This window comes from Pygoscelis adeliae, unplaced genomic scaffold, assembly GCF_000699105.1.
Source record: "Pygoscelis adeliae isolate BGI_AS28 unplaced genomic scaffold, ASM69910v1 Scaffold4, whole genome shotgun sequence".
In the NCBI taxonomy this organism is placed as follows: domain Eukaryota; kingdom Metazoa; phylum Chordata; class Aves; order Sphenisciformes; family Spheniscidae; genus Pygoscelis; species Pygoscelis adeliae.
In genome coordinates, this window is record NW_008824986.1 from 12749389 (window position 1) to 12770066 (window position 20678).

At 40.5% G+C, this 20678-nt stretch overlaps 1 protein-coding gene across 1 annotated transcript; it reads left to right on the forward strand.

Moving 5' to 3' along the window:
- Positions 1–1395: 1395 nt before the first annotated feature.
- On the forward strand, positions 1396–17931 carry RGS10 (regulator of G-protein signaling 10). The gene is made up of 5 exons (XM_009326033.1): positions 1396–1420; positions 2383–2501; positions 3982–4068; positions 10848–10991; positions 14587–17931. The coding sequence occupies exons 1-5, from the start codon at positions 1396–1398 to the stop codon at positions 14731–14733; spliced, it is 522 nt and encodes a 173-aa protein (XP_009324308.1). The 3' UTR covers positions 14734–17931.
- Positions 17932–20678: the final 2747 nt, after the last annotated feature.

The following is a 20678-nucleotide window of genomic DNA, read 5'->3' on the forward strand; positions in this document are numbered from 1 at the left end:
AGTGAGAGGAAAGCTGGGGAGAACGGTGATCAGGGAGGATGCAGAATGGCCAGCAGTAAAATGAGAGAACAGTGAAAGCAGCTGAGGGGAAGCAGATTGGTATATCCTGGGTGCATGGAAGCACTTGTTCTGGCCTTTGTCTGCTCACCAGAAATTTTTTTTAGGTTCTCATGGCACTGGGTCTGCCCTGCGTTGCGTTGGCTCATTGAAATACATGTTTTTCAAAGTAATCATTAATGTCCACTTAAAATTTGCCTGGAAAAGAAACACTAGAAATAAAATCTCACTCCCATATGTTCTGTGCTAAATCATATATTAAATCAGGGAATGGCCTGGTTCTTCAGACAGCTGCCATTCTGCTTGCAGGTGAGAGTGATCATAACAAGAGATTCAAGCTCCTCGGAGATAATTGTGTTCTGCTCCGATGTACTTGGCTATTCCCACTTAAATCTCACAGATTTTACTGAGATTAGATGCCCAGATACTTTGAGTCAGGTTCCTAAAATAAATTTTGCAAGCGATAATCAAGAACCACATCCTTTTGCATGAGGGGAGGGGAAACTGAGGCACAGTTAACTCGCTGTACTCCTGTGTCATGTATGAAGTCTTCAGTAGTGGTTTGGAGACAATCCTCAGGTTCTGACTCTTGACCTTTAACTAGCAGACTGTGTGTTTCTTATACAGAGCTGTAGGTATACTTGCTGCTTTGGGGACCAGTCACAGTCCTTACCCAAAGTGGTTACGATCTTGGATCCTGAAAGATTTTGTGCAGGCATAGAGTCACGCATTCATTGTGTAAGAAATTTCAGGCTGGTGCTGTAACTGCATCATAGAGTGAGAGCAGGGCAGGCAAAGGAGAGACAGAATTTACACATGAAAAATGTAGCCTGCAGTGACCATTTGCTTGATCATTTTAGATGCATTCCTTTCTTTTACGTCTCTATTTACTTGGGGCGTGAGTGTAGATCTCTCAGTATTAGGCAATGGGTATGGAATCCATGGCTCCAGAAAGTTTACCTCTTTTCCGGCTTTGTAATTTCTCCTGTATAAAAAACCCACTCCTATCAAGGGAGAAGAGGAGATGTTCATTCATTTAAAACAGTGGTCCATCTCACTTAGAAAAACAAATAGGCTTTACAGGTCTCTACCAACCAGAAGTCAGTAGGCTTTGCTGTCGTGCCAATATTTTGTAGGGCTTTAACCTTAGCATTTATCATTCTAGCTACCAACTGAAAAGGGCATCTGATAGTATAGCTCTGCATAGATATTTTTTTGAGATACTTGCTGAGGTTTAGTTTCATGGTGGAGGAAGGGTTTTTTAACAGAGCTTAAGCAGAAGTTACTAAGATCCATATTTCCACTAAGTTGGTAGGGAGAAATGAAGGGGTTATAAAAATGAACAGAAGCTGTATTGATTACAGTAAGAGTTTTGTGCACCTTTCCAGTGTGTAGTGACCTGAAGTGGAGCTCTTAGCCTGACTTTTCATGGCCTGCACTCCTGCTGTCTTCCCTGGGCATTTCGTGTGTGAGAGGAAAGGAGGCCAAGCGCTTTATGTCTGTTTTAGAGTTTTTCAGATCAGCAGTAAAATTCCTGGAGTCTTCCCAAGTAATAGGTTTTCTGATGGGTAGCCAGCAAACAATTTTTTCTGGCATCACCAGCCTTAGATGTAATGTACTTGTCCCTGTGATAAAAAAATTAAAAAATGTATACCATCTCTCTGTGAGAAGGCTGGCTGGCAGATAAGATGTGGGCACAGTCCCGTACACCTTATAAAAGCAGAATTTCAGTGGACTTGAAAACAGACAAACAAACAAACAGAAAAAACACCCAAATACCACTTGCCCAATAGCAGGTCGACTCAGCTGGAATGAGGCTCCTCTGCCAGCTGTCTTTCCTCCCGTTAGACTGGGTTAACATATTGGACTTGTTCTCCTGCTAAACAAAGCATTATTTTTCTTTCTCTCTTTGCCTTTTCCCAACCTCCAGTGATGATTCTTTTCTTAAAAATAAATTTCATGTGTGTGACTGACCAGGATTTGCTTTATAGAAGCCAATGTTGTTGACAGTGACAGAACAAAAGGCAAATGGTCCTTTTACTACTCGGGCTGCGGTCATTATGTTCCACATGCAAAAGGTGCTTGAACTCCTGTAAAACAGTGACAGTGCCTACTTACATGCTCATGAATTATCTAACTGCAAGGCATTTTTGCCTCCTTACAGGCGAAGCAGAATTCAAATATGTGTGTGTGTTTATTTTCAGTTTTATGGTGTTTCCTTTAAAGAGAGCAGCTGTAATCCAGGGGTGCAGAAGGCAATGGGGAAGAAATGCATGTGACATTCATTGCTTCTAATGAAGATGATTTTTTTTCCATTTTTTCCAGAAATAAATGACAGCGAGGGTCACCCAAGCAGCAGCCACCAAACCTTGAAAGGAACCTCAAAATGGGCTATGTCACTGGAGAACCTCCTCGAAGATCCAGAAGGAGTGAAAAGATTTAGGGTTGCTATATTAACTATGGATCTTTATATAAACTGAAATTAGGATTTAAAGCTGAGTGAGTCACAGCATAAATGGTGCAGCTGTGCCAGTGCTGTAAGCACATAGGCATGCATCCTTCTAGATACGTACCCTGAGCAGAGGTGGCAGAGTTGGAGCTGTGGCATTTGCTGAGCTTTTGAGGTAGTGCCTTTTGCCCACTGCCACTGCAGCTTGCTCTCATAAGGCACATGGAAGACTTCTGGTTGCATCTTTCTAATCAGATATATCAGCTGTTGCAAGGATTAACAAGTTACTGTTGGATAAGTTACAGTCCTTGAGCCACTGATCTCTCTTGCCAAGCATTATTTATCACTGAGGACTGATCCTGTGCTCTTTATTCTCATACATTGTCCTTACTTAAGCAATAAATTGCCACTAACAGCTCCTGAACCTGATAACTGTGTGGCTCTTGTTCTGTGTTGCAGCAGTTGTACTGAAAAGAATTCCCTTTGAGTTTACTACAAAGTACAGGCTTGTGCAGCTCAAAATGCAGGTTTGAGGCTTAATTAGGTGAGGGTGGCAAGTTGGTTTTTCAAGGCCTTCTTGCCATATTAGCTGTAGGAATAGGAACTACCTACTTGAGTATGGTTTTGCCATACCAAGCACTGATAAAATGTGCTGGGGTAAAATGGTTTCCTGCCAGACTGGTTTGAAAAGCGATGTAAACTAGAATTACAAAACACCATGATTTGGAATTCTTTAAAAAAAAAAGTAATCTTGGTGCTATTTAATTCTTGGTGTTTCTTAATCTTTATTTTCTAACACTTGAAAGAGAAAACTGATGATCTCAGAGCTATAAATACTTCAGTCGTTATGTTTTATAAAGAACTTTAATGTACATTTTTCCCCATTTTAAAACACGCCTCACTTTTGGAGGAATGTGCTTTGTTTAAACACTGTCTAGAGAACGCAAATACATCTTCTGCTTTAGTTTACTTAAGTGAATTTATTGCCACTGATGATCATGTTTAGAAACACTTTTATTTGTAGAGATTTTACTCATTAAAAAATCAGAAAGATACTAGATGAGAATCTCAAGTGATCTGTGACTCTCATTAAAATAGTTCATTATACTCACCCGCTAATGAATTCATATATTTTTTGATTTCCCTTTGAGTAATGACTGTAAAATTGCTCGAGTTATTTAAGGGAGACTGAAGAAACTCCTCTTCTTAGTTACTGATATACTCTGAGATTAAATGTAGCTCATCATTCTCCTGCAACGTGCTTTCAAAGTCCTGAATATATGATTGTTCATTTGTGTCTTGGTAGTGTGCAGATGCACTAATGCAGTGGTTCTGTTACACTGTATTATGTAAACTCATACTGTGGTAAAGCTAGCCGTAGGCAGCTTCTAGTTTTAATAGCTATAGTAGGAAGAGAGAAAAACAATTGAGAAATTGGATCCTAACGTTTGTTTGTTTGTTTTTCTTTTCCCTAGGAATTTTTGAAGAAAGAATTTAGTGAAGAGAACGTTTTGTTCTGGCTAGCATGTGAAGAATTTAAGAAAACACAGGGGAAAAAACAGGTACGGTTTCCTAAATAAATTTTACTTGTTAACAAAATTTCTGTAGCAGAGCTGGAGCTATAACGTTTCTGTTGCATAACATGCTTCATGTGAGTGCAAATAAATATATTTGAAGAAATTGCACTGAAATCACGGTGGTGGAATTGTTTGGAAACAAAGCTGGTTCTATTTCAAATCAAAACAAAATGCTGAAATTGTCAAGTTTCCCATGTTTTGAAAACTCTGAACTTTTTGTTGTTGCTTGGGAATAGCAAAAGGTTTAATTCAGTGATGTTGCATCATCTTGCTTGAAAATATAAAGACATTTCATTCAGGACTTTTTTTAAAGCATAGTTGCTGTTACATGAAAATATACACCATTGTAATATTTTAGCGGAAGATAAAAATAACAAGCAGTGCAAACAAAATGTTTTACAATACCAAAATGAAAAGTTTTGCCTTATCAAATTACAAGTTACAAAACAAAAGAAATTGAGGGTCCATTTAGACTTTTTTGTTTAAAAATTTATTCAAATTGATATATACCTGTAGAGCATTTTCATTTTCATGAAAGCTGTATTTTTCTAGTAGAAAATACTCCATTGGAAATTTTTCAACCAGCCACTTCCAGTAAGTTTTTCCACTGCTTGGATCTTGGTCTACATTTAGATCCACCAGGAACACAGGATCCACTTTCACATTTAGGCTTTGAAGCCTATAGAGTCAGGCCTAAAATATGTATCATGTTTTTTTTGCTTGTTTCTGGAAAAAGTTTTTGTGGTGTTTTTTTTTTTTTTGAGAAATTCCAAATTTATTTGATCTTTGAGATGAGGATTCTGTGAGCATGAAATGAAGTAGTTTCAAAACTCCAACTGAGCACCACTATCCTTGAGAATTAGACTCCTAAATCTCATAAGTCCTTTTTTTGAAAACCTACCTTTGTGCTTTTCACATGTGCAGCTCTTGTTGCCAAAGGGAGCATTTTAGAAGGCAACGGATGCAAATGTACAGTCCCTTTTGCATTCTTCTGGCGAAAGGAAGCAGAGTACCATGAGGAGGTGAGGCTGGGAAAATGCCACTTAAACCTGCTTCAAATGGGACCATATGTGCTTTGAGTAACATCAGGAACATCAGGGAATAGGAATCAGGTGGGGGAACTGGGCTACTAGGGGCATTATAAAGTGCAGGCGTAGGAAAGCTGCATCTGGACTGCAGGATTCCTCTCTTAAGGTCAGTCAAATATTGTCAGCTGAAACTGTTTCCCAGCAGATTTTCAACAAAAAAATCCCTGGATTTTCAACAAAACATATTTTTGAGAAGGGAGTGTACTTTCTGTAAATATTCTCTATTTTGCACTGAAAAAGCATTCCCCTCAAAACAGTTTGCTTGTTTCAGTTGTGAATATTTTTTGGTATTGATAAATCCATAAAAAATACAAAAATAGTAATTTTTGCAAGAAGAGGAAAACGCTCAGTTTGACTGCACACTTTATAATATTTAGCACTATTTCAGCTTTGTGTATTTAGTTGCTTCCCTCTCTCATTAAGGTCCACGCATGCAGATAGTCTTCAGAAAAGAACAACTAATCGAGCTATTTTTCTGTAAGGTGCAAGGCAGAAAGAGAAGTAAAGTAAATGAGATGGGATAAAAGAGGGAACTGTGCTAGATGCCGCTATGATAGCAGCAGTATCAGTAGCTGGAGCGAGGCTGGGAGTCCTCCTCTCCCTTTGCCTGTAAGGGAATGTTTCAACTGCAGCCTGTCTGGGTTGCACTGGAAGCCACCTCCTGTCTGGGCAAGCGTGGTACCATCAGTCCCACTGACCTGGCTCTGCTTTGGCACAAGCTGCAGATCTCATTGTTCTCAGGTTGTGACAAAGCATTTCCTTTCTTTTGTCCCCAGATGTCCATACAGCATCTTGGCTGGTATGTTCGGTATGCTGGGCTGGGGATCTAGGTATTCTTGATCTCCCTACTCCATTAAAAATATTTGCTTTCTGAGCTGGTGAAGTAGAGGCCAGCCTAACAGTCCACAACCAAATAGGAAGAACCCTTTGCTTTGTACAGGGCAGATATCTTTTCTTTGTACGTCGTACAGTGTCCTTGCCAGGAGGTATGTAGCCTTTTTTTTGATACCCCTTGAACAGGTATCAAACTGCATTTTAAAATGGAATGAAAGTAGAAAATCCTTCTGTAAGGTCCCACGTTTTGCAATGGGATAGTAATTGTATTTTCCCTTGCTAAATAATGTCCATCTTTTTAGCTCTTTTAGGATTACACATTCTAGTACAGGAAATAGTAAACTGGTGTATAGAGATAGTAGCTTCGTGAATTCTTGAATGAATTGCCAAATGAATGGACAGAGACTTAACTAGGTTCCATTTAGCTTAATTATTCACTACCAATCGTTACACAGTATGGTCAATCTGGAGTCTAGTACTGCCAAAGCTATTATAGCTGGCTAGAATAAATGGGCTTTAGAATGACACAGAGTTACAGTAAGTTTTTATAGCTACTGCTTACGGATGGCTTTGTTTAGATAATTTACAAAGCTAGAAAAAGCACTAAAAATAGAAGTCTTTCCAGTGTTTATGATAGCACGAAGCATGAATTTGTCTTCTGAAAGTGACTCTTGCAGAAGTCGCTTTGTATCTATCTAATGTGAGCAAAGTATTCTAAAAACAACTTTTTACTTGTTTTATAACCTGCTTCTCATTAAAACTGGTTTACCACAGAAACTAGCTCATAGACACTTAGACTTTTGGTCAGATGAAGCTGATTTCAATTTAACCCGGATTGAATGGGATTTTTTTTCTCCTATTTTTAAAGTATAAGATAAACTTTTCATTACTTGACGTGAGAGTGTTAGCGTGGGGTTTTTCTTGGTCGGTTTAAATTTGCACAAAGGTCACCACCTGGCCAGTGGATTAAGTATCCATTGTGCCTAGTGTTATTGTCACCCCTCCTGTGTCAGCCTGGAGCAGTGTTTGGTTTTGTATAGGCTGGTATACCATTAGGGTGGTTGGCTCAGTAAATGGTCTGTCCTTCCCTCATGTTCTTTCTGGTCTTTGCAGTTAGATGCAGGCTCACTCTGCTCCTGCTTTCTGTTGGTTGCAAACTGTCTTAACTGCGTTAGTGCCATTCTAAGAAAATATCCTGGGCCTTTCCTCAAGACTTATTAAACTTTGTTCAGTTGTTACTCTAACGACAGTCACATGGGCTCTGCCTAGAAGCTGACTTATATCAAGCCAACACAGGCAGATCTTGCAAGATGCTGTTGCAGATACATCTTCTCTGTCCCCTTCCTCTTGAATGTGAGCCACTATGCAGCTAGGATTGCTAGATCACGGGACCAGAGGGAGCGCTGGCAAGAAGAAGCCAGGCTCTTGACTGTTGTGTTGGCTCTAGACTAGTGATGGGAACATTAGTCAGGAGAAGGCAGAAATGGAGTTCAGACCAGACTGCTCCATGAGTTTGTGTTTGTTTTCCTGTTTGGGTGAGCTAATACAAAATGTATGCATGTTTCAGGGAGCAGGGGAGGTTTTTCAGCATCTGCAGAGCTAGACAGCAAGCAGACTACGTTACTGGTCTAGGCAGGCTTTAGATGGACTGGATTCAGCCTATCTTCTTGCAGCAGGAAAGCACAAACTCCTCCCCTCAGCTCAAGACACATCTCTGTAGTTTTTTTTAAAAAAAGGATATTCCTTTCAAATTGAAGTTAAAACAGAAATATAATTTTTAGCGAAGATTGAGGAAGGAATTAGGTCAAGTCCACTTGTAGCAGTGAGCTCTGCTGCCACCCATATGATCCTCATCTTAGGACACATATTTAATTATTGAAATGGAAGTGGTGGGGATAAATGAATAAAATTTAACTTTAAATATTTTATTGCAGTTAGTCATATGCTGTTGCATTTGTGACTGTTAATGAAATAAACAACATGTCCATTGTGCTACTTCCCAAGTTTTAAATGTTTCTTCTCTTGCAGCTGAGCTTTAAAAATAAATTACAGATTGTAATAAATGCTTCAAACAACAAGGAATCTTTTCGGCTATTGCAAAAACACACCAAAATACCCATGTCGAGAAGTTTTATAGAGAACAATTTCGGAACAAAGTATACCTATTCAAGAGTTTCTTCTGCCACTTCCCATGTGGAATGTAGCAATGGTTAAGCAGGACTGGGTAATGCTGCACAGCTGCTAACTGCTGGAGCCTATTCTGATGAGCATCTGGGACTTCCATTCACCTCATTTGGGAACCACACATGCTTGAGAGCTGAATTTGACCTTAGGAGAGGAAGTGGGAAAGAATATTGTATCCACTTGAAATAGTGAGGGGGATTTCTGTAGACAGAACTTTGTACTCCAAATGGGAATTTGGCACGGATGCTGGGGCGAGCACACAGATGTAAGTGAAGAGTGCCAGAAATCCTTTAATAACCACCTGTGAACAAGATCCCAGTTTAAGTGTCGTTTAAATTCCAGAGTAGAGTCCCCTGTGCTGAGGCATTAGTTAGCCTGACAGAGAACAAAGAATGCCACCCACCAAACAGGAGACATCGCTGTCTCCTCTGCCTGAACCTGGCTCTCCCTGAATGTCATTTGGGGGATGTATAAAGATACTGGCAGCTTTAACTGTACTTTCTTTTAAAAAAAAAATATTGTAGTTAAACTGATGTTGTACTACTGAAGCATAGACATAGTATGCTTCAGTTGTTCCACATGCAGCAGAACTTTTAATGTTTAGCTGTGTGTTTCCATATTTCCCCATTACTATAAAGTCAGGTTCCCTGCGCCTCTCAGATGACCCCATCTCCCTACCACAGCTCTTTCACTTCCTTTCTTTGTCATTCTTCCCCACAAAATCCAGAGATCCTCCCCATTTCACCAACCTCCCACACAATCCTCTTGTTCCCCTCCATGTTCTTTAAACTTCCTCACAGTACTTCTGGTTTCGTGTTTCCCTTCAAGCCTTCCTCTACTCTTTCTCTACAGTGCCCAGCTTGCTCCTGTGTTCCTTGGGCAAGCAGCACCTTGTGTTGTGGCTGACACGGAGCTATGTGTGTGTGCATTGATTAGCCAGCAGCTAAGTACATGCTGGCAGTTTGAGTAGATAACTTCTGAACATATACTGCAGCTTTTCCCTTTGTGCATGTGCTGCTTTTTCTCTCCCTTTCCTTTCTCTTGCCACTCTTTTCCATTGAATCAGTAGGAGGGTAATTATTTCTCAGTCCTTTGCCCCTCTCTTAAATATGGTTGAAATTGGACAGCAGGTTCAGAAGTTATTTGGGTAGGACTCACAGTCAGTAAAATCACTTATGCTTGTTCATGCGATAATAGCTAAAGTTACCTTTACTGTGTCTGCATTAGGGTATTAACTTTACCAGTTAAAGCAGTCACACCTCTGATCAATTGGATTAATTGCTCATTTAGAATAGACATGGCTGACCCAGTCCTCCCTTGATCTGTGAAACTGGAAAGATCAAAAATCATTAAAAACACTTCATTGTGACCTAACGCACCTGACACATGATGTTCTACCCATCAGATGAATAATCTGTTTTAAAAAGGAATACTCCTGGAAAATGTGTGTCCCCTTCAGCAGTGAGAGAGTTAACTCTTTAGGCCTTGTGAATTGTCAAACATATGTAGCATTTCTTCTAATTACCCCCAAATGTTGATTCTCAGCTGTAAAACATGAAAGAGATTCGGTGACTCCTTCATGGGCAACGGTTTAAATGCTTCCTTCTTCAAGCCCACTTCCCATCAAAGACACAGCACTTTAGTTGGTGCTGGTCTGGAGACGCGGTTGCTCATTAGATGTACAATGGGGAACACTGACGAGAACCCGTGGCTCGGGATCGTACAGTGCCTGCTGCTGCACAGGCCTTGTCAGTGTGCAGAATTCAGATTGCAGCAGGGAGGCTTGCCTCCTGCCTGGCTTGGCTCTCTTCTCCCCTGTTGGCTTTCTCTTATCCAACCTTCTGGTCAAGGGGGAGCTTGCACTGAATTTCAGAGGATTGTGGTCACTCATTTACTGTGTTGAAGCTTAAAGATGCTAGGTAGGGTCAAAATGTTATCACCATTACTGATTTATCAAGAGAAGACCACTGAAACAGGATTGCTGAAATCAGGGCAAACACTAGCAAACTGCTTTATGCAAGTCACACCTACCCTCATTTATCAGCTTTCAGAGGCTCTTGAGAGTCTTATCTTTACCATTAGCCAAAAAAATACTTGTTGGATTTTTTTAATCATGTAGCCAGTGTTGCACGTGAGCTGCCCTGAGGTAAAAGTGTAGTTATGACAAAGCATGTAGTATAACAAGGTTATCTATCAGTAGCATGGATTATACACTAATTTTGCTTAGTTTTGCCTTGCAGGAAGTTTCCACAGTGCTTTTTCCCTCTGGGTTCCTTGCGCACGCTGCTTATCTGTTAGTAAAAATAGTCTTCTAAATAGTGAAGACAAGGCCCAGTTGATGATGCTGAGCAGTTTTACACTGGATTCTCACAGCCTGCTGTTTAACTTAAGTGCCCAATACTGGTAGCTTCCACTGTCAGTACAGGAGTTGGCCCGCAGCGATGTTTTTCCTCTGGTACAAATGAATATACATAAATAAGATAATCTATGTATATTTGTTTTGTTGCTTGTTTTCTTTTTTAATTCAGACTATGTTTTGGTTTTAAGATGTGAACCTCAAGAAGTAAGTGACCCAGAACAGTCTCCAATAAAACATTAACAACTACAGAGAATATTCCCACAGCAAATAATTCTTTAAATAAATGTGTCTTTTTGCAGATGCAAGAAAAAGCTAAAGAAATTTACATGACTTTCCTGTCCAGTAAAGCTTCCTCCCAAGTCAATGTTGAAGGACAGTCCCGTTTGAATGAGACCATTTTGGAGACACCTCACCCTCTCATGTTTCAGAAGCTCCAGGAGCAGGTAAAGTTATTTTCTTGCAGAACACAGTTTCTTTAGTTTTTGTCTGCTTTTAATGGACTCTGCTTTCTAAGCACAAGCTAGTGTAGGAAAGTTGGGAATCTGCCTACAGCTACCCGTGGCATGGATTGAATAGGTAGGCACAGACCTGGGTTGCTTCCGTATTGGCGATATCAATGCAGCCGCTCTGAGGGTGGATGCACCGTACCCCAGGTTCTTGGCCCCATCTAACTAGGGCCAATTAGGTAAGAGAATCAGTGCAACCATGCTAATTCCAGTTCAGGACTTTCCTGGAAAATTGGATGAAATTTTCTCCTGGGTTCCTCTGCCGGTAGCTTGAGAATCACCCAGCTGACTGACTTTGTGCCTACGTTTTCCTGTGTATTCACTTGCGCTGAGTCATTGCTGATGTTTGTTTCCATAGTTGCCACTGGTTTCCTCGAGAGCTCAAGATTCTTCACTTTGCTTTGTTTTGGTATTTATATCGATATGAATATAATGCAATTTACTGAAAAGCCTCCTCTTCTGTAACACACAAAACTTAAAAGAGGAGCTGGTATCTGCTTTGCCTTCTCCTATAGGTCTTGGGAGGTCTGGTAGAAATTAGGTGACACTTTGCAGGCATGTCTTTAGGTGGTAAATTTTCTTGATATTTAGCTTATTTTAAAGCCTAAGTTATGAAGTGAGTCATTCTTACCTGCAGCTTTCCAGGACTTGCAGTCTGTACTATTTTTAATTTCTGTACCATCCTCAGGACTACCTGTATTTTCCATTTGGCTCTTTTCTTTTGTGGAGAAATAGCATGCTGATTTAAATAGCGTTTTCAACCCATTTCACATCAGGTACTGAATAGTTAGTTGGGCACTGGCTGGGTCAATTGAAGTGGTCTGAGGAGCCAATGCTGTCTTTCAAGCAGGTTCCAAGTCATTAGCAGTGGAAATGTCTGAAACTCGATTTCCATGTGAAGAAGCAAAATTTTTCATGGAAGAACTTCTGACTTGGGGGAAGGGAACAAAATGTTCTGGTAAATCTAAGCGCTGCAGTTCAGGGTGGGTGATTGTAAGAGTGAAGCTGGAAAGACTACTGGAGTTAAAATGTTTTGCAAATTTTACAAATTTTACAAATGAGCATGCACATGAACAGCCAGGGATTAGTAATACCTGAACTGGAAACATGCTAGACCAGTGGTAGAGGAATCCCACTAGTGTGGGAAGAAAGTCTGTGAACTTTTAAAACCAAATGCAGAGCATTTATGGGTTGTTGCAGGTTTCCACTGCTCAAAGCTTCTGCTTATTGCTGTTAGGTAATAGTTCAGGAAGAGTTATGATCTTCTCTAGTTTTCAATCCTTATAAAGTTATGAAGAGTGGTATAATCTGTTCTCTAAAGAACAGTGTTAACTACTGCTGGCATTGTGTGTCTGAAGTATAAAAAGGCAGAGCTTGAAAGCCACAGTCTGGTCTACAACATTACTGGTAGCTAGCACTTCCGTTCTCCAGAGACCTACTGATTCAAATGGGGCTAGTTGTGGGGTGTGGTTCTGTGCTCATGGGATGGCCTTAAACAAATAGCTTGGAGACAGTTGTTCATGCTGAATGAAGTGGTGTTAGAGTGGTTCATAGAAATCTGTAGATTTCAAAATACGGGGTAAATGTTCCTGCTACACGGAGGCGATGAGAGGAGGGGAGGGAAAAAGAGAATTCTCCTTTTGCACGTGATCTGTCTGTTCTGCGCATTTGGCTGACCAGACTCCAGAAGATTTTGATCTTACAGTGCTCTTTCTCTCTGGGAGATGCTTCAAATGATACCAGGAACAAGAGGGGTCTAAGTTCTTAACACTGACTTATGACGTTTTAACAGGTGATGTCTTCCTTACAATTTTTTTTCCTTTGAGTTAGTTGGATAAATTTAATTATACTGTAGTTAGCCAACACCAGAAAGTGTAATTTGACTTTGCTTAACTGCATTGATTTGGGTCTACATCAAAAGGGTGTCTTGGGATTTTTAGTCTCCCAATATGTAGTTTATAAAGCAAGATTTCCACTGTTTTAAACATGAACTTAAATATGTAAACAAACAGTGGGTAGTAAAATGCTTCATGTAATTTATTTGCAAGGGGGGTATTTCAGCAAACACACAGGCAAGAACAGTCAAGTTTTGTGTGTTTGCCTTTGTCCAGGTTCCTTGAGGATGTGAAATGAAAAAGCAGTTTGAGATTATTTTTTTTTTCCCCTCCTAACAAACAGTTGTATTACCCGGTTGTACTATCAGTTAGAAATGAGGCCTGTAAAGGTAAAGCTCCAGTTATCCATGCATGCGGGTCAGAATCCAGAAATTCCTCTTGGAAATTTAGTTACTCTGAGTACCATAAAATTTAATCGGTCATGAAACGTGACTCAGAGAGGCTCCACCAGTGAAATAATAGGCAGAGGGTGATGTAGGCTTTGGTTTTGCCTCAGTTGTAGTTTTGAGGTTTACTTTTTTCCTTCCCCTCTGTTTCAAGACCAGGCAAAATATAGTCCCGACCTTGACACCTGAACAGATTCCAGGCTCCTCTCCCAAGCCCTTTTGTTGTCAGAAAACGCCAAATGAGTTCTAGTCTGAAATAGGTATAAACAGAAGAGAAAGCAGTTGTGTTGAAGGACGAGCCTAAGCTCCAGCCTTGGGAGAGAAAAGCTGTACTCAGTGCTGACTTGACGCTTCCATGCTGGCTGTATACTGGCTGTGGGAATAAGGCCGTGTCTTGGGCTAGCGAAAAGCCTGACGGCACAAATGTAATCCATCTCCAATTTTAAACCACACTTTAACTGGCAAATTACATCTGTACCAAATCAGATTTTTGTGGCAGGTACCTGAAACATTTCTGATCTGGCCTGAGACCCGTCTTGGCATTCGGTTGTGTAGTAATCTAAAAAGGATAGGAGGACTGGTTTAAGTTTAAGAAACATTGGTTAAACCGGTTGTTTCAGTCTAGATTCAGTTTGCAGTTCCAGTGTTTGTGTAAATTATTTAGAGGCTTTTCTTAATTATCCAGTGCTCTGCATGTATAATGAGCTATTCTGTAATGTTCAAGAGTAACTGCAGTCAGAAAGGTGCCTAAAAGGTACCTCTTTTTCTTCAGCTCTGCTTCATCCCTCTGAATATCTTCCTACTACCCTGCCAGAAGGACTCCCTCAATAGGTTTTGCTCCTGGTGGCTCTGCAGAGCTAGGGCTTCTGTGGGAGGGGACCAGGTAATGTCCTGGCTTGTCCACACGTGCAGTCATCTGATCATCAGTTGTAAAATCCTACCTAGTGACCATGGCATATGACCTCCCACTTTTCAGTATTAGGTTTTCAAAGTTGGCTATTGTGAACACCGTAATCTGATTCTTAAACTAATACGGACATTATTGCAAAACAGTGACCGTGGAACCTACAATATAGTTTGCTACATGCAGCCCCTTTTGGGAGTTTGAAGTGTGTTTTAATGTCATGCTTTTTAGTAATGCTTTAGTACTAGCAGAACAAAAATACATTAGAATTCATATACTGTCCTTCTCATTTAAAATCTAGTTTTACTTAGGTCATTGTTTTTGTGGTTTTTTTTCCCTCCTACCAGATATTCAATCTCATGAAATATGACAGCTACAGCCGCTTCTTAAAGTCAGACGTATTCCTAAATCATAAGAAGTCTGAGGAGCAAGAGGAGAATTCACCAGAGGCTCAGACTGCAGCTAAAAGAGCATCAAGAATTTACAACACATGATAGAATGAATCTCTTCAGGAGAGGCAATACAATAACTAAATTACACTCAGGAACAGTCTAGGTTTATAGCAGTTGCATTTAGGGCTTGAAAAGCTCAAAACCTTTTTAGGAGATACTTACCTTCTTAATTGCTTGAACGACTAATTGTTTTTGCATGATAGCTAATAACCAAGCACCCATGGAAAGACTGTTTTCTGGCTGAAAGGCTGAGGTATTCCTCCATAGCATGAATTGCATTTCATATTTCACAAGTTAAAATGCTTTCAATTTTTGTATTTTCTTTTGTGAGGCATCATGATGATGAGAAACGGGAGGTAGGGTGGTTGTTTTTTAATTTTTGCCTTGTAATTTTTATTTGTGACTGGCTTTTTACATCCTGAATTGCTAGGAGAAGCTATTGAGGAGTACATTTCACGTTACTTTGTGGATGAGTCATTCATAGCAAACGTAATCATGAACGAACAGCATCTTTCAGGGTTAAGCTCAATAGAATTCAATGCCTTCCTATGTAACTTTGTTCTTTCAAGGTGGTATCTGTTTTGCTTTGCCTTTGTTTTTGAATCAAAACACTTCTCTAGTCATGATTTTCATTTCTGTATTTCTTAAATTTCCCCCATGTTTTTCAGTAGCCAGTCACCTTCTTCAGAGGATGGAATAACCTGTAATAGCCTTGGGAACAAAAGCTCTGAGGTAGAGCGAATCTCTGAAGAACTTCTAACAGCCATTAGGAAACCTGACAGTTAATATCCCACTCTGGGCACACTGATTTCAGCAAAGCATGTCCTGCATGTCAGCATAACAACAGTGTCAGATGCCGGTATTGGGAAGCATCTGGTCTCTCCTAGGTCTCCTGAGCAATCCTGCTCTGCGCGGCAAGAATACTTTGGCAAAGGACCAACCAACAAAGTCTGGCTTTGTTTTACTAAAATCTTTCTACTAAAATCACCCTGCCTAATTTTGTTTGCCCCAGAGAAGTATTTCAGGTTTTCCTAATCGTAACTTTCGATACCTGCAGTGGAACAAGGGGTTGACATTGTGGTTTAGCCATTCTCGCATCAAGCTTGACAGGAAGGGCAATTTATTTCTGCCTGGAGCAATCAAAGATGAAATGTCAGGGTGATAAAGGAAGACGCTCCCAATGAGCCTTCCATGCCGTCCTGGGACTGTGTCAGAGCTGAAAAGCACGTTTTGGCATACAGTTTTTCATGTGTTCGTACATTTTTTAATTAATTCACTGCAGTGTTACTAAATTGCCGTTTAAGTTGGGAAAGCATATTAGCTAAGTGCTCTATTTACCAGCTTCGCAGTGTGTAGTCTAGCTGTTTCACATTCTCTCATTATTTACTCTTTCATTTTTTGCACTGCTTTTCTCGAACTCTTGTTTATGTGCTGGGTAATCTAAATGCACAGTTAGCTTTTGATCGTTTTATGGTTCTTTTTTGTCGGAAAGGCCAGATATGTTTTATACATTATTGTCACTATCAACATTTTAAAACTAAGTCTAGATTGTAATTTTTGAGGATGCAAACTCACTTGGTAGACTTGATTATTTCTTTTAACTCTGAGCCACTCTTGCAGGTACTGTGTAAAGAAAATTGTTTCCATGGGCTCTTCCCTAGTTAGATCTAAGAGCGGGAACGGGAGTGCTGATTCTTTCCCCAGAGCTAAATGGCCTGTTCGTTTTTAGGAAGTCAAAGAAGAGGTCAGTGCCTCCATATGCATGTTTTAAGATGTCATTCTTATGCACTGAGTTAATTTTCCTTTTATGCTCTCAAAAGATTTAACGGTGAAGTCACAATCTTGCTTCAGGCACTTTGAGTGGTATTTGACCTCATGCTTATTAAGTTGTATTTCAGTGTTTTGCTGAATACGAACGAAGTAAGGACGTGCATGAATCCTTTTGTTGTGATGGGCCCTAGGAAATGGGACCATCCAGTCCTGGATTTGCCAAATATTTGTAATCTCAGGATTACCTCTTTTGAAAATTCACTGTAATAACGAACTCTTAACACCTGCCACAGCAGAGGATGGAACTTCGGATACCATTGAAGTCCTTGGGAGTGGGCTGCTTAAACACATTTAGGAGCTGGGATTTGTCTCTTCCTAGTTATTGCAGCAGAAGTCTTAGTGGTATAGAAAAATGCAGGATGAGGACCTTCATGGGAAAAATGCAGAATGAGCTCTTACCACATTCATCACATGGATGCACAGTAGATTCTTTTCTAATCATATTGATTTTAAAAATGCATGAGGAAGGGAGAATAGTCTTTGACTATCATGTTTTAAAATAATAATAAAAAATAAAACCGGAAGCTGTATGGACAATGGTAGGGCATTAAAGAGAGAAAGTACTTGTTTGTAGCTGCTTATAAACAACGTTTTTCTTGGCAATATGCTCCCTATCAGGTACTGTATTATTTGCTTGTGAAGAGCAAATGCCCCATAGGAGTAGAGACAAAGGTGCTTTACACTACTACCAACCAAAAGTTACTCAAATGGAAATGTATTTTTTAGCAGCATCTCAATGCCTATGATGTTATTTCAATACCTATGATGTTTCTAAGGCAATGTACCTAAATCCACAGAATTCTTGATCTTTGAATTGCTCTTTTGCCTCAGCAGTAAAAAGTTCATTGCCCCATTGGCTGTCTTATTTGTGGTGTCTGGTTTCGGTTTGTGTTTTTAGAAGAAAACCAACAACTAGACTTGCAAGGTGCAGAAATCAAAGTTGTTTTCCTATCCATTAGATTTTCTGTATTTTCCGGTAAAAGAGCAATCAAAGTAAAACTGTGCAAGCAATGTCTGTAATTGCAGCATGTACATATATGTGGAGAAGATTATTTTGCTTCTGTTGATATTATCACTGATCAAACTTACTGTGTGAAATATATGACATTTTCTCTGTGTGGCATAGAACAAATCGCACAGAGAGAAAAAGAACTGAGTTTCCCTATAAGTAAATCCTGCATTCCAGGAACAACTGTAAACATTGCATCGAACCTGAGGCTGTAAGTGGGTACTCAGAGTTGTTTTACATAGAGATTAAAGATAGGATCTACTCCTTTTCATAGAACTTACACCGAAGGTATGAGCACAAAAAGCAAGCAAGAGAAGTTTCATGCCTGATTGCATGCCTTAAACTCTACCCTCTTGTGCGTTTCTCAGCTAAAAATTAAAATATTCTACAAATACACCAAATCCGTGTGCTGACAGTTGTTTTATGATTTGAACACAGCTTGGGCCAGGATCACTTCATGTCCCATAGTTACCCTATTTTCTGCTTTCAGTCCCTGTTAACACAGTTGCTGCTTACATTCTGTCATAGGATGTTTTTCTCTTGGAAGATGGGATGACACAGTGGGTTTCACTTCTGAGTGAGCCGTTGTCCGAACAAATTGCAGAAAGTCACTTGAACAGCAGAAGATGATTCTTGTACCTTCTTCACCTCCTCCCATTTCTTTGTTCCCATTGCATTTCTTCCATCGTGCTTGCTTCAAGTTGCTAACCCATTGCTGTGGAGAAGGAGGGTTTGGAAAACCGTAGGGAGGGAAAGAAAGAGGTTTGAATACTCAGGTTTGGATAACAGTTTGGAACGTGCTTGTATTTTTACTGAAGATGCAGATTGATTTTAAGTGGGTAGCATTTGCATCTGGGTTAAAAACTAGGTCTGTGATTCAGAGAGGTCCCAAATCGTTCTGTAATTCTATGACTGTGGTTCAAAGCTGAAAAGGGATGTATTCCCCCTTTTATAAATTGTTTGTTTATAACTTTTTTCATCCTAAAACAGAGCAGCAAGTCTTACAAAGTCACCTAGTTTTGCCAAATGTCTGCCCTCAATGATTGTTTATGTGATAGTGTTCATTTCCCTGTCCCAGAGGCAGTCCCTCTTGTTTTAAATCCAACACAGCTGATGTCCAAGGGCTTCAAGGGCTCTTTTGGCAGAGCCACAGTTAAAAGCAAGCTGCAGGGCATCCTTTATCCAAAGGATCTGTGCAACTTTACTGTCTTGCCATACGAGCGCTCAGCAGCCGCTGCATGACTGCTGATCACTCCAATTCAGGAGCTTTACTATAATTAAGTGAAAGATGCTTGTCATCGGTGCTATTATACCGTGGCTGATCAGTGTGGCAAATCCACTTCAGTCAGGAGTTAAGAAGCAGCCGATACGAAGGGGCTTGGGATGGTGGGGGAAGAAATAGGGAAAGGCGTTTTACAGAATGCGGTTGCTCTCCGGATGGATGAAATGATAGCCAAATTTAACAGCACCCTCTCCTGGTTCTTGGCAGAATAACATGTAGGGATATTGGTCTTAGAGTAAGGCTTCAAATACAGGAAGGTCACAGCTGCTTGTTTCCTCAAATGCGATGGACTGGGTGAACTTTCTGTAAGCAATAAATGCAGCTAAGTTAAAATACTATGCTAAAATACTAAAATGGCTCTGTTTTTCATTAAAGGCAGTTGGTGTTGCTTTGATCAAAACTTAAAACTTGAGGGGATCACTGTGTGTCAGAAAACTGATAAAAACTGCTTTGAAAGCTGGCATTATAGAGCAGATAAGGCTCTCGAGCATACTTCATGCTACAGAACAACTTCAGAAAAGGGCCAGCAGTTGTCCCTTCCCCCACGGCTGTTCCTGCCTTGGGCTGTGCTCATTTGAATCGCTTAAAGACAGGACATTTCCTAAAGGAAACAGTGGCCGGCATGCTGAGTATTGTAGCCCAGGCACGGGGCACAGATGCCGTTACATGCTTATTTCTGCCGTACTTTTCTATTGCTTTAGCTTTTCCAGAGGTACCAACCTGAAAGTCAAACACATTGCCTGTCTGCATTCCCCTGTTACTCTCCGGCCTTGTAAAGCTTGTTTCACTTCACACACAAATGTGCAAAGCAAAAAAAAAAAAGGTTGGCTGAGAAAAGCAGTACTGCACGGGTAGGGACAGAGAAGGGGGAGCGTTACCCACTGTTTCATGTCTCAGGCAAACACCAAAATTGCCATCAGTGGGCTGTCCTGACACTGGGTGATGCATGCATGGGCGCTTTTCGTTTGCTTTGCAATATAAATTTCCACCAGCATCTGGCTGTTTGTTTCCTTACCGGAGCATGGCTGCAGCAACCCCTCAGTGTGAGTTTTCCCAAAGGAATCCGAGGTTTGTCTGTGAGCTGTTCCGCCTGGCCAGACCCCTCAGCCCAGGGGAAATCGTGGTGGTCAACGGGGCTTCAACAGAACGACGTGCCAGCGTGCAGTTCAGCTGGCATGAGCAGAGCTAAAGTTGTATCAGCGTTAACAAATGTGGTTTCCATTTTCGTCAGGCCTATCTCAGCTGCCCGTGGGATATGACTGCTTGTGAGCGTTTGATTAGATAGACTTCAAGTGTTTTTCCATGTCATTAATAAGACGAGGTGGGAACTTGAAATATTTGAACAAGTTATGCTAACAATTGCAGCACTAAAGCTCTCCCAGTGTTACAAAAACTATACTAACTTGGAGGCAAGTTAAAACCTTTCAGGTTCTTTTTCAAGCTACAGTCCAGAAGAAGAGCCTAACGTAAATTTTTCTTAGTTCCTGTTCTGTATTTACTCGCTTCATAATTTTTCCATGGTTTGAATGCTAGGTTTAGACATTCTTTCACAGCCACAGTACACACAACATAAAAATGTCCTTTTTGCATACCTGAAACGCTACAGAGACGGCCCTGACAGCAAAGAGTGTAGAGGACAAGCTTGATGCCCCTCTTTTAGTCTGCAAAGAGATACTGAATGATATGAAACCCCAAAAACTGAAGGACAAAAGGCAGCCCTGCTACGGCTATCACTGAGACTGAGTACCGCAGTACATGACCAAATCGCAGGGGCAGAGTTTTGGTGTTTCCTGCAGGAGCAAGTCACTCCCAAAATGAATGGGAAATCTATTTCTGCTGCTTTTCTTGCGCTGTTCTGTTAGCCAC